We start from the raw sequence: 12,183 nt of genomic DNA, 5'->3' as shown, positions 1-12,183 counted from the left end.
GTGAGGCGGTGACTGGCTTCAACAGGCCAGCGCCAGAACCCAGGGCTGCTGGAGGAGCTGGCTGCTTCCAGCTCTGCAGACGAAAATAAGGTGACAAAGTGTTAAGGCGGCGTGAGCCCAGGCTCAGCCAGGAGGTCAGGCTGATAGCTGAGCAGTGCCCCACTGGGCCCTCCAAAACACCCGAGTGCCGCTCATTTCCGGTCCTGTGATGCCAGACTGCTGCTGGATGCCCAGGTGTGGAACGCGCACGTCTCCAGGGCTGGGCAGTCCCACTGCGGCCCCGTGTGGCCTGAGGCCCGGCCTCCTGGCTCAGGGGCGCGCGTACTGGGCTCTGGGCTGGGCTTAAGTCAGGCTTCACAGCAACACTTCTGTCCAAGATGCTAAAATCGTGTGATGAGCCTCCCCAGGAAAACAAACTCGAAAATTCTTTTCACGCCCTTCTTCACACAGAGAGCAGGACACTGGTATTGCTGGTAAAGCTCCTTAGTGAGACGGCTTTCAGGCCTTTCTGTGTGAATGCTGGCCTCGGGATGAGGTAAGATTCTGAAGACGGTAGTAAGACGGCTTTCAGGTCTTTGTGTGTGAATGCTGGCCTCGGGATGATGTAAGATCCTGAAGACGGGCTTTTGAAGCTGTTCTGTCATCTTTGTGGGCCTCGCCCAGCCTGCACACAGGCCTTATCACTTCGTCAGCTCCGTTAGAAGGACTGGCCTCCCTGCTGCAAGTACCTCGGGAATGCTTCCAGCATACCCCTTCCCAGCGCGGACAGCCAGGCTCCCTCTTTGCGGAGGCAGTGTGCCATCACAGGAGGAGAGAGCCTCGGCGTCTCAGACATGGGAAACCGCGCAAGTTGCTCAGCCAAACGTTTTCTTACAGCCGACAAGGCACCAGTCTGTGAGCACGTGTCCCTAATTCCCAGAGTGCCGCTTCCTGGAGTGGGGAGAGGCTTGGCGTGGGGCTTCCCTGGCCAAACCCACGCTCCCCCTCCAACCCCTGGAGAACGCCCCTTGTCCTCAGGAGCCTGGCCTAAAGGACTCCGATTCTGTATTTTTAAGGTCGGCCCTTTGCTTCTGTAACTTTGTATAACCACATAAAAAAATACTCAAACAGGCAGTTTTTATACATAAATATATTCCACCTGACAACGTTATACAATAAATACTTCAATTAATTGCTGCATAACACACTTATATTGAGAAAAAGGACCGTGCGTCTCCCCAGGGTGAAAGCTTTTCTAAAGTATCTGTGCCTGCTGGGTACAGAGAAGTGCAGGAGAGGGCGTGGCCGTGCCACCCTTATCTAGGAGCGGGGGTGGGCAGGCAGGACGCCAGCCGGCTGGCGCTTCCTGGTAGGGTGGGGGCGAGTCCTACTGAGAACTGTGCCCAGCCCCCCAAAGGGCACCCAGCGGTCGGTCTGTGCACATGGTGCCTGGGGCTCCCGTTAGTCAGACTGTGGGGTGGAAGCTGAGGGCTCCTGGGGACCAGTCACCTGCTCACCCCAGGCCAGCTAGAAAGTCAAGGAGCAGGGTGACTGCAGTCGTCGCCCCTGCCTCTCCCAGGCCTGGAGGCACCCTTGCCAGACCATCTTGGCCCCCAGGAGCTCCTGTGGTACCGGTGTTCCTATGGCCTGTTTTCTTTCCATGCAGGAATGGGGGTGGGGTAACTTCTTCAGCAGGCCAAAGGGGCCCTGCATCAAGAAATGGCAGGAACTCTCAGACACCATCTGTCCACGGGAATAGCCGCCATCCCCCCACCCCGAATCCCATCACCACTGCAGCAGGCACTTGTTCCCCAGCCTGCCCACAACGCCCATCTGAACTTGGGGCCACAGTGCCACCCGAGTGGGGAAGACACTCTGAAGAGCCCAGAGCTGGATGGACCCAGCGGGGCTGGACCGTGGTGACTGGGCACCCAGAGCTGTCAGCCTGCGGGGCCACAGCTTCACCCATCCAGATGAGGGCACAGGGCCTGGCCGCCCCTAATCTGCAGGGACATTCCAGCTCTCTCATCTGGCAGGTGGGCCCGAGCAGCGTGCCAGGGCCTCAAGGGGACAGGCAAGACTACCTCGTCTGGGAGGGGGTTTGCAACGGAGGGGATGGTGGGAAGGCCAGGTGAGCTCATGAGTGTGGACTCGCACACACACGTGAGAACAGCTCTGGACTCACTGTCCCCGTCAGCCCCTATCCCATGTCCCTGGTGCCCAAGGCTGCTGTGCCCAGAGGCCACAAGGACAGGCTCGGGCCCTGTGGTCCCTGCAGGCCAAGCAGTGCCCTGAGGTCCATGGCAGCCAAAGGCGCAGCTGGGAGAGGGGCAGGTGGGCACCAGGCAGGCTGGGCGGCCTCTCCCCTCGGCATGCCCAGTGGGCAGCCCACGAGAGCCCTAGGGAAGATGGGAAAGGTGCGGCCGGACCTCAGCCACGGAGCAAGCTGCCCAGGAGGAGTCCACGTCTACAGCAGAGGGGGAGGGAGGGGCACGGACAAAAACGCCCGCACCTGGGCATGCTGAAACCCCTCCCTGGAAAAGACGGCGTCCCGGGATCACCCAGAGTTCCGGGACCGCCAGTGTGCGTGTGGCCTCCGCTGGCTGCCTGTCGTGGCGTCTCTGGCTTCAGCTGCGGTGGCCAGGGTGGGCAGTCTGGCGGGCTCCCTCCTGCCCACGGCCTCTGCCACTCCGACAGTGCCCCCGGGGTTGTTCACACTCGGGCATGGCGCTCACACACCGAGGAGGACGGCGCTGAAGTGGGAGCCGCTGCGCACCGTGAGGGCGGAGCCACTGGCATTGTCCAAGAAGACGGAGGTGTACTGCCCGGCCTGCAGGGAGGCTCTTCGGTCAGCCCGGACGCTGCGGCCCGCAGGCACGCCGACTGCTCGCCCTGCCCCGCCAGCCCAGACACCTCACCATCAAACCCAGCACCTCCGACCCCTGTTCTCATGCCTTCTCCCCAGCTCCATCAGCCTCTTGGCTGGCGGGCTCCCTTAGCTCGTGCATGTGGGGGCGAGCCTCCAGTCGGGGCCAGAGTCAAGCTTTCTTTGCAAAACTCAGGCAAGAGGGCGCCCCTTCCACCACGGGCCTGGCCACTGAGCCCTCTGGTAGAGCCATCATGAGGCCAGTAGTAGGGCCTGGCTACTCCAGATGTGGTCCAGACACCCCAGGGTCACGTCACCAGATGTGAAGCGGGAGCTCCCAGAAACGCAGAAGCCGGGCACTCCATCTCAGGACCCCAGGCCCACCATGCCGCCTGAGGTCATCATGCAGGGACCAGACCTTTCAGCAAACAGCCACAGCGCCTGCAGCCACAGCCTGGCCCCCAGTTCTGGCATTGCTGGCTGAGCCTGGGCGAGCTACTTAACCCTTCCGTGCCACAGTTCCCTGACCCGCTTCACATCACGGTGGGTTAATAAGTAATTTATGTGAAGTGCTCAGAACAGGCCTGGCCTACTTAGGACCGTTTGCATGTAAGCTGTTATTCAACACATCTGCAACTAGACTTTTGTTTCCAGGAAATCCTTTTCATCCATTTCTCGACCACCTGCCCTAAATCCTCACAGTCTAGAAAGAGACTGCTGCTCGGGGTTTTGTGTGGAAATAACCTCGTCTGCTTCCCGCGGTCTCAGTGGGCCAGCGGGCCGTGATGTCCTCCCTGGGACAGCTGACCTCTGTCACTGTCCTCCACCGCTCCCCTGCCCAACTGAGTTCTCTCTGAAGGGCCGGTTCAGGCCAGCCCTCAACATGGGAGGCCTGGGAGGTCAGAAAACAGACAGAGGAGCAGAGCAGAGGACAGGTGTCGGGGGCAGGCCAGATGCGGGGAAGGGAGACCCAGTAACAGCTTGCTTCTGCCAGGACCAGCGAGAGTGCTCCGTGCTGCCCTGACCCTCATCAGGGCTTGGAGGCAGGGGGCACTGCACCCACAGCTCCCGAGCCCACCAGCACGTCTCCCTGCCAGCGGTGGTCCCCCCACGGTGGATCCTGCCCCACATACCTGCAGATAGAGAACGCCGTTGACCGAGATGGTAAAGAGCTCGCTGCTGCCCTCCAGCCCCACGACGGCCTCCAGGGAGCTGTGGCCAAAGGAGACAGAGGGGGCGCCTGAGACCCCGGCCCCAGACCCCGCACACCACCTGCAATGTGTCCCCCATCACCCAGCACCCGGCCAGGCACCACGGAAACGGCAGCCTTGGCCAGGCTTCTGGGGGGGGGGGGAGGGGTGGGGATCTGGGCTGGGTCCCCAACAGGAGTGAGTACAGGACTGAAGCGCACAGGACGGAGTGTGTGCCGCCAGGGCCGTAAGTCCAGGCTCTGACGGGGCAGCTGGAGGTGCGAGGCGGGCCGCTGGGAGTCTGGGTTCAGGCCAAGCCCTGCGCAGCTTCCCAAACTGGAGTGAGATGTGAACTTCACTCCTGCACGCCTTCTGCCACTACTGTGGCACACCTGCTCTCCGCCCGGGCTGTCTGGGCGCAGGGGTACAGAAAGGGCAGCCCAGCCCTTCTGAACCGACATCAACCAGAGGATGGATGGGTCAGCAGAGTGCCTGGAGAGGGGCCCTGCACAGACCGGGCAGGGGAGGCCTCTGAGGACGCGACGCTGGCATCTCGATCGCAGGATGGGCTGCTGCTGCTGAGCTCCTTCAGTTGTGTCGGACTCTGTACGACCCCATAGACAGCAGCCTACCAGGCTCCCCTGTCCCTGGGATTCTCCAGGCAAGAACCCTGGAGTGGGTTGCCATTTCCTTCTCCAATGCATGAAAGTGAAAAGTGAAAGTGAAGTCGCTCAGTCCTGTCCGACCCTCAGCGACCCCATGGACTGCAGCCCACCAGGCTCCTCCGTCCATGGGATTTTCCAGGCAAGAGTACTGGAGTGGGGTGCCATTGCCTTCTCCTCAAGGGATGGTATAGTCAGCCCCTTTTGGGTTCAGGTGGGATGGAGGAGGTGGGGAGACCGGGGCGGCGGGTGCGGGCTGCGGAGGGTCGGTTTGAGGCAGCGGGCGGGCGCCAGGAGGCTGGAGGAACCTTGCCAGCAGGCGGGGGAAAGCCCCGAGGGAAGAGGCAGGTGCCCACTCACGCATGGTGCTGGCACCGGGACTCCAGGCAGATGAGCAGACGCAGGCGGTCCCGGGGGCGCAAAGGCCCCCGCCTCGGCGCCTCGGCCAGCGCTGCGGGGGAGGCGCGGGGGCAGTGATCACCGGGTGGCGGGGCGCGAGGGCGGCGGGGCGACCCCCACCCCTCCCCAAGCCCGGGTCCGGGCCTCACCCACGTGCAGCGTGGCGGCGAGCGCGTAGAAGCCGGCGACGGGCGCCGTGTACTGGCCGCTGGTCAGGTTCAGGCCTGGGCCGCGGCGGAAGGCGCCCTCGGCGTCGGGCTGCAGGCGCACAGACGGTCACCCCGGGCCCGCCGCGCCGCGCCCGCCCGGCCCCGGCCCGGCCCGGCCCGGACTCACCACGTAGTAGAGGCCGAGCTCGTGCAGCGCGCGCCGCTCCACCGACGCGTCCCGGCGCAGGCGGCAGTGGAAGGCGGCCTCGACGCGCTGCGCCCGCGGGCCGGGGGCCAGGGGCGCGGCCAGCAGCGCCAGCACGCCCGCGCCCCCCGCCGCCGCCTCCTCGTCGTCCTCCGGGCGCGCGGCCGGCACCGCGGCGGGAACGCGCGGGCCGGGCTCGGGCTCCGCGCACTCCCGCGTGCGCACCGCGCCTGGCACAGAGCGGGCGGTGGTCGCGCCGGGACCCCTACCCCCTCGCGTCCCGCCCCGCCGCGTCCCTCCCTGACACCTGCCCCAAAACTGGGCGCCGCTGAGATCGCGGGCATCGTTACCGGTGACCCCCGGAACCGCGAGCCGGGCGCCGCGCTCGGGATTCCACGGGAGACCTGCTCTGGGCTGCATGGTCTTAGGAACCGGCTTCCCGATCCCGCGGCTGCTCGCGTTTCCTTTCACGCTTTGGCTACCGGGAAGCTCAGGGCTGGTGCACCCAGGACCCCGTTCTCCTGCTTCACCTGTTTATCCTACCGCTTCTCATCCCGGGGCTGCTGCTGCTTTTTCTCTGTTTACATTATTATTGAATCAGGAAATACAGTAGGATAAGCCAGACCCGTCATTTGGGGAAAGAAGCTGAGTGTAAAGAAATTATTGCAGAGAACGTGGAAGCTGTGGAACGTGGAACCAGCCGCTGAAGCTGGTCTAGTTAAATGAAGGGTAGTTGTTAGTCACTCAAGTCGTCTCCGACTCTTGGCGACCCCGTGGACTGTAGCCCACCAGGCTCCTCTGTCCATGGGATTCTCCAGGCGAGAACACTGGAGTGGGTTGCCAAGCCCTCCTCCAGGGGATCTTCATGACCCAGGAATCGAACCTGGGTCTCCTGCATCGCAGACAGATTCTTTACCATCTGAGCCACCAAGGAAGCCCCAGTACATTAAATAGAAGTGCGAAAAGACTCAAGAGCTCTTCACAGTGAAATGAACTCTAGTCGGTACTCAGAGCCCACGCCTGGCAGCTGGCCGCAGTGCAGGGATACCGCCCTGGGTGCTAGAGTCCCCTCAGCTCTGCTCTCACCCTCTGCGGCCTCTGGCCCCAGCCTGCTCCTCTCTGTGCTCCCGGGACTGTCCTCCCTGCCCCATGAGGGCAGCTTCCTCGGGCCTGCCCGTTGGGCTCTGCAGCCAGCAGCAGAGATATGTCAGGGGAAGAGGCGGGGTGCAGGTGAGGGGAAGAAAGAGGCCTGAGATCTCCCTGGTGTCCCTGCAGGGCTCATTGGAACACTGTGCAAGCTTAAGGAGCTCTGACTTCTCCCTAACAGTTCCCACTTGGGGAACGCGGGCTTGGATCTCTCAGCTTTTGCAAGCTCAGAGGCCTCCCAGGTGGGGCATGGAGGCTGGTCCCCAGGCACCTACTGAACACAGAGGCCAAGTCCATCCTCCTCTGTGAAGCTGCCTCCTCACGCACTCCTCCCCGACCTCCACCTGGCCCCAACCCACACACAGCCCTGACCCGGGCCAGCACCAGAGCCATGGCCTCCCGGATACAGGTCGACAAGACCAAGGTCCAGCCGATCTTGGCTCCCCTGCCCCCGCCCTCCCCAGTGGGGTGTATACCCCCACCACGTTCTCCCCAGTGGGGTGTGTATCTCCGCCCTGCCCTCCCCCGTGGGGTGTGTATTCCCACCCCTCCCCAGTGGGGTGTGTATCTGTGTGGTACCCACCCCCTACCTTTCAGCAGCAGCTGGAACTCCTTCAGTAGGACCTCAGGTGGGGTGATGGGGCCTGGGGGACCCTGGGGGCCAGGAGGCCCCGGGGGTCCTGGTAGACCAAGCTGAAAGAGAAGGCTGACAGTGAGGACTTCTGAACAGGCAGGACGGGGCGGGGGGGGGGGGGGGTGGGCACCGTGGGCACCCCCTCGATGAGCTCTTGCCAGAAAGGCTGGCAACAGGGGAGTGGGGAGACTCCTGCTTTGACCCCTGAGGGAGGTCAGCCTCCAGTTCCCCTGAAGAGGCAGTGAAAGCTGCAGGCATAGGGCTGGGGTTGGCGGGCCGCTGGGGGCCAGGCTGGGAAGAAGGAGGCCACAGCCCAGCCCTGGGGCTGAGGGAGGCAGAGGAGGGCAGGGGGCACTCCAGGCCGCCTGTGAGTCTCAGGTATGTCACCACCCCAGTCGGCAAGTCCCCCTGTGCCTGGCCACCCCGAGGGGGGCGGTCCTCAAGGAGCCCTCACTGGACTGGGCTGGGACTCTGCTGGGAGGAGCCTGGGGAGCCCCCAGCTCAGCTTGGGGGTGACGGGTCAGGTCCCGGTGGCAGCCCAGCCAGTGGGCTGCCCCAGGCTCAGAGCCCGGCACACCATCGCTGGGGCGGCCCTGGGGAGCAGGGAGGCCAGGGCTCAGCAGGGCGGCACAGCGCTGCCTGGCGTGCCCCACCACAGGGGAATCGGCCCTCACTGGGGCCCAGGTCAGGGTCAGCCGTCAGAAGCAGGGCCCAGGCCCCGCCCAGGCTGAAGGACGGTGGGCACCAGTGGCTGCCCAGGCCCCTGCTGGCCCCTGGACTGTGTCACTCCGGCGCACCCGCAGGCCCCTCCTGCTCAGTCCCTGACTGCCCTGCAGCCCAGCACAGGCCTCCCAGGATACAGAGAGGGAAGAGAAAGCAGCGAGCCTGGCATTCTAGGGGTGCAGGTAAATGGCTGGAACAGGCACCCTGACCTCAGGGTCATACAGGCCCCGACTTGACACTTCTGTGCTCTCCGGCCTGAGGCGGAGGGTCTGTGCTCTTTGGGAGTGCTCAGGGTGGGGCTGGGGAAAGGCTCGTGGGCGGAGGCGCGCACACGCGTGCACACACCGCCTGGGCTCCAGTGCTCACCTTCGGCTTCTTGGCCTTGCCCCTGCCGCCCCTCTTGCTGTTGATGCCCTTGTCACTCTGCCTGACGAAGAGCATCCAGGCGTCCCGGGGGTCGCTGAGGCCGTGCGCCCGCTCCACAGGGGGCTCCTGGAACACAGCCGCCAGTGGGTTGTTTTGCCTCCCAGACAGGGCTGCCGGCCAAGCAGACCGAATGCTTGGCAAGAGGTCGCTGCACAGGGCTGGCCTCCAGCCCCCTGGGCCCCCGTCACTGTCAACAGTGCTGGCCCCCAAGCCAGCACAGCCCCAGCCCCCGGCCCTTCCTCCCGGCCGCGGAGGGCAATCCTTGGGGAACAGCCTCTCCTCAGCCTGGATCCTGCAGGGGAAGACCCTGGGCATGGGCGGAGGAAGGCGGGGTGCCGAGCTTCAGGGCAAGAGGAAGCTGGCACTGCCGGGCCCCTCCCGCCTCCCTCCAGGGGAGCTGCAGTGCGTGCGCCTCCCTGAGGATCGGACCACCGGCCTCCCTGGGGGCTCAGGCAGGGCCACCAACGGCCAGCAGGCACCCCAACCAACCCCTGGGGAGTTCTCGGGAGGCCAATTTCCACCCTCAGTGCTGCGAGGCCTCCCTTCCCGGGCTGCTTCGGGCACCGCGGGTGGGGTGTCCCGCACTGAGATATGGTGACGCAACCCCTCCCTGTCCTTAGGGCTTGAGTCACATGCCCCGAGCTGGGACAGTGACAGGCCCGGAAACGCCCCCCGCCCCCAGCAGGCTGCGTGCTGACCAGTCCTGACGTGGTGGAGCTCCAGGAGGCAACTTCCAGGGAGAGGCCTCCGGCCCTGTGGGCGGCAGGCCCCGGACAGTCTGGGCTCCGGGCAAGGCTGCCAGCTGGGAGGGAAACTGGCTCAAGAGGGCTTGGATGAGGTCATGGGCACTGACTCGGGCAGCTGATGGAAGGACCCTGGGATCTTGGAGCCGGCCAGGCTCAGGGGTCTCGCGGCCACTCTGCAGGGACCCAGGGCCTTCTTTCAGGAGCCGGTGTGGTGTGATGGGGATGGGGCTTCTGTGATGGAGGGACGTGGGTCGGAGGGAGAGGCCTCAGAGTGCCCAGGGCATCCCCACACCTCCCTGGGTGCTGGACCCTGAGAGGCCTCCCCCAGTGGTTCCTCTCCACGAGTACCGGTGACCCCAGTTCACCGTCCCACGCCGCCTTCGTGGGAACACCTGCCTTCTGTCCAGGGTGGACTGTGTGCTGGGCCAGCCCTCCCACTGGCCCAGGAGTCTGTGGAGGGACTCAGACCCCAGTTTGGCTTGAAACAGAAACAGGTGGAACCACATTGATCTGGGGGCCTGGGAGATGGGCTGCGGCAGTGTGGGTGGGCGTCGGGCCACTGCCCTGGCTGATGGAGGTCTCCAGCCTCCAGCAGCTCTCAAAAAGAGCCCTGCCTTCAAGGCCAGAACCCACCCCTGGAAGTGCCTGAAGCCCCTCTGTTTCCTGACCATCACAGCCCAGCCTCTGGAAACCCTGCCCCCTGGCGTCCCCCCGGGGGCTGAGGTAATAGGCTTTGCCTTCAGCCCACGGGAAATGGCAGGGGGCGACGGGAACAGGGCTCTGGGGAGGCCCCTCCTGGGGAGTGATCGGGGCTGGTGCCACTGTCACTTGTCTTCAGTGGGGGCATCCCCAAGCGGGGCCCTCGTGGTTCCCAAAGTGATGCTGAGAGCAGAGGTGCAGGCCTGAGCCTCCAGGCACCGCCCACAGGCATCTTCAGAGAGAAGAAACTCCAAGCACCCTCCCCAGAGCCCTCCCCTCCCTGCCTGGAGGCCCCACCCACACTGAGGGCAGCTCTGAAGGCCCCAACCCCCTGGTAACCCCCAACTGGACCACCCGCTTCTGCAGCCAGAAAGGAAGGAGCAGGGCAGAGCTAAGTGTCGGCCAGAAATCACACATCGGAGCCTGGCACCCCATCCAGACACTTTCTCCCTCCCCTTCCCAGTTGGCAGAAAGGCAGTTGTTTATTTCCAGAGAACAGGCACCAAGAAGATAGGGGGCAGGGGTGGGGTGGGTAGGTGTGGGGGTCAGGGACTTGCTCAAACTTTTACAGATACCCTCTTCCCAACTTCAGGAGGATGGAGTTATTTACACTTTACGAGTTTCCCAACCTGGAAGTCTCCAGAAAACAGGCATCTCCCCCCAATCCAGTAGAACTTTGCTTTTCATGACAACCCCAAAAGCCAAGGTCAGGGCTGGCCCTTAAGGCGCCGGGCTGTACAGGGGGCCAGCGCCCAGACCTCCGGCGCCAAGCCCTCAAGCTAAGCGCTTTCCCGTCCCCTGTAGAGAGGGGGACACTCGGGTCAGCCCCGGTCCCCGCGGGCTCGCGACGCCCCACTCCCCGCCGCCGCGGAAGCGAGCGCGCTGCGCCCGAGAGGCGCCCGGGGACCCAGGGGCGCGCGCTGCTGGCGGGGCGGCTGAGGCCCGAGGTCTCCAGGGCCCGGGCGGGCCGGGCGGTCTCTTACCGGCGGGCGGGCGGCCGGTCCCGCGGGCAGTTCGTTCCCGGGCGGCGTCTCCTCGCGGGCGCGGCTCTCCGAGGGCGCACCGGGCTCCGGGGAGCCCAGGCCCACGGCGGCGGCCAGCAGGCTGGCGTAGGCGAGCAACAGGGCCCGCGCCGGGCAGCGGGAGGGGGCCATGCGGGCGGCGGGTGCCTCTGGCCTGCGATCGCAGCTTCTGGACTCCTCGGCCCCGGGCTCCGCGCCTTATAACGCGCTTGAATCCCCCGCCTAGCCCGGGGCGCGCCTCCCCGCCGGGCGCCGCCTCCCGGCTCCTGCGCGCGCTGCAGTCGTCGGGGGTTGGCGGGGGGCGGTGCGGGGAGGCGGCCCGCCCCACCGGGAGGGTGCAGGGAGGGGCGTGTACGCTGCCGGGGGGAGGGGGGGTGCGGGCGGGCCGCGAGTGGGGACCGGGGGCGCTGGGTCAGCAGGGGCTGCGAGGAGGGCCGCGCAGGGGAGGCAGGGGCTTGGGGAGCCGCGGCTGGCGGGGGCCGGAGCGCCCCCTCCTGTTGGGCGCGTTTCCTCTCCGCTCCGGTCCGTCCTGCGCGCTGTCCAGCGTCTGCTTCGCGGGCACCCGGACGCCCTTCTCCAGGCCACGGGGTATCCCGTTTCTCCTCTCTGTCCCGCTCACCTCCTGCGGGGATCCCGAGACGCCTCTCCGTGACCGCGCGCTGGGTCTTACTAGATGGATCACATCTGAGCCCGAAGACTGTCAGAGCCCCTCTTTGGCGCCCCTTTCCCAGGCGGCGACCCCTCCCTGCTTCCCACGGCCGCGGACCCCCCTGAGCTCAGAGACTCGCTATTCTTCCCCGCCAGGCGCACCTGCAGGAGCCTCGGGGGGCACGGGGCGAGGGGCACGGAGGAGATCTACCGCCTGGGAGCGGGCTCCCTGAAGCCCAGATTGGAAGGACGGAGCCCTGCCTCGAACTCGCTGGGGGTCGGGGGCAGATCCGACCGGGGACCGGGGACCAGATACCCGCAGGCCCCCCAAGATCAGGGCAGCCCACTGGTGGACCCAAGTGGCCGGCCTGAGCTCCAGGCTCCTCCCTGAAGAGAGCTAGCCGCTCACTGCTTCCTGCGCTGTTTGTTCTGTGACCCGCGCGTGGCCTCTCTACCTGACCCCCAACTCTCCCCCGACGCCCCCGACTCCCACTCCCGCCCCCCCCCCCCCAGGCTGGCACTCCAGGCTCAGGCTCTCCTGTGCCTCCCTGAGGCGCCTGCACCTGGTGGGGAAACTGCATCTTATCTAGGGGGTTAGGGGGAAGGGCACTTCTGAGGAGCGCACCTTACCAGGGCCTGCCGCCCTCACCAGGGATGCCTTCCACCTCTTCTGAGAAGAGGGGAGACCC

The 12,183-nt window shown here is 65.4% G+C and overlaps 1 protein-coding gene across 3 annotated transcripts; it reads right to left on the bottom strand.

Annotated features, from left to right (window-relative positions):
* Positions 1-2,604: 2,604 nt before the first annotated feature.
* Positions 2,605-11,088, bottom strand: ERFE (erythroferrone). Of its 3 annotated transcripts, XM_027538085.1 has the most exons (8): positions 10,808-11,088; positions 8,320-8,445; positions 7,187-7,289; positions 5,433-5,680; positions 5,246-5,354; positions 5,058-5,148; positions 3,979-4,057; positions 2,621-2,809 (listed from the first exon to the last, which is right to left on the bottom strand). In XM_027538085.1, exons 1-8 carry the CDS (start codon positions 10,976-10,978, stop codon positions 2,711-2,713), a joined length of 1,026 nt encoding a protein of 341 aa, XP_027393886.1. In that variant the 5' UTR covers positions 10,979-11,088; the 3' UTR covers positions 2,621-2,710. The 3 variants fall into 3 exon arrangements, with proteins under 3 accessions (XP_027393885.1, XP_027393886.1, XP_027393884.1); XM_027538083.1 differs by lacking the exon at positions 10,808-11,088 and having other exon boundaries at positions 8,320-9,512; XM_027538084.1 differs by lacking the exons at positions 5,058-5,148; positions 10,808-11,088 and having other exon boundaries at positions 2,605-2,809; positions 8,320-9,512.
* Between the last annotated feature and the right edge of the window lie 1,095 nt (positions 11,089-12,183).

The sequence above is a fragment of the Bos indicus x Bos taurus genome, chromosome 3 (assembly GCF_003369695.1).
Source record: "Bos indicus x Bos taurus breed Angus x Brahman F1 hybrid chromosome 3, Bos_hybrid_MaternalHap_v2.0, whole genome shotgun sequence".
In the NCBI taxonomy this organism is placed as follows: Eukaryota; Metazoa; Chordata; class Mammalia; order Artiodactyla; family Bovidae; genus Bos; species Bos indicus x Bos taurus.
This window is presented reverse-complemented; position numbering and strand designations above follow the sequence as displayed.

Bases quoted from the DNA above. Each gene is read 5' to 3' on its own strand.
- ERFE (XM_027538083.1), bottom strand. From the start codon at position 8,694: ATGCCCAGGGTCTTCCCCTGCAGGATCCAGGCTGAGGAGAGGCTGTTC. The intron at 5,681-7,186 runs GTAGGGGGTGGG...GCTCTGTGCCAG, and splicing joins GTTCCAGCTGCTGCTGAAAG to GCGCGGTGCGCACGCGGGAG. The intron at 2,810-3,978 runs GTATGTGGGGCA...GCCTCCCTGCAG, and splicing joins ACGGCGTTCTCTATCTGCAG to GCCGGGCAGTACACCTCCGT.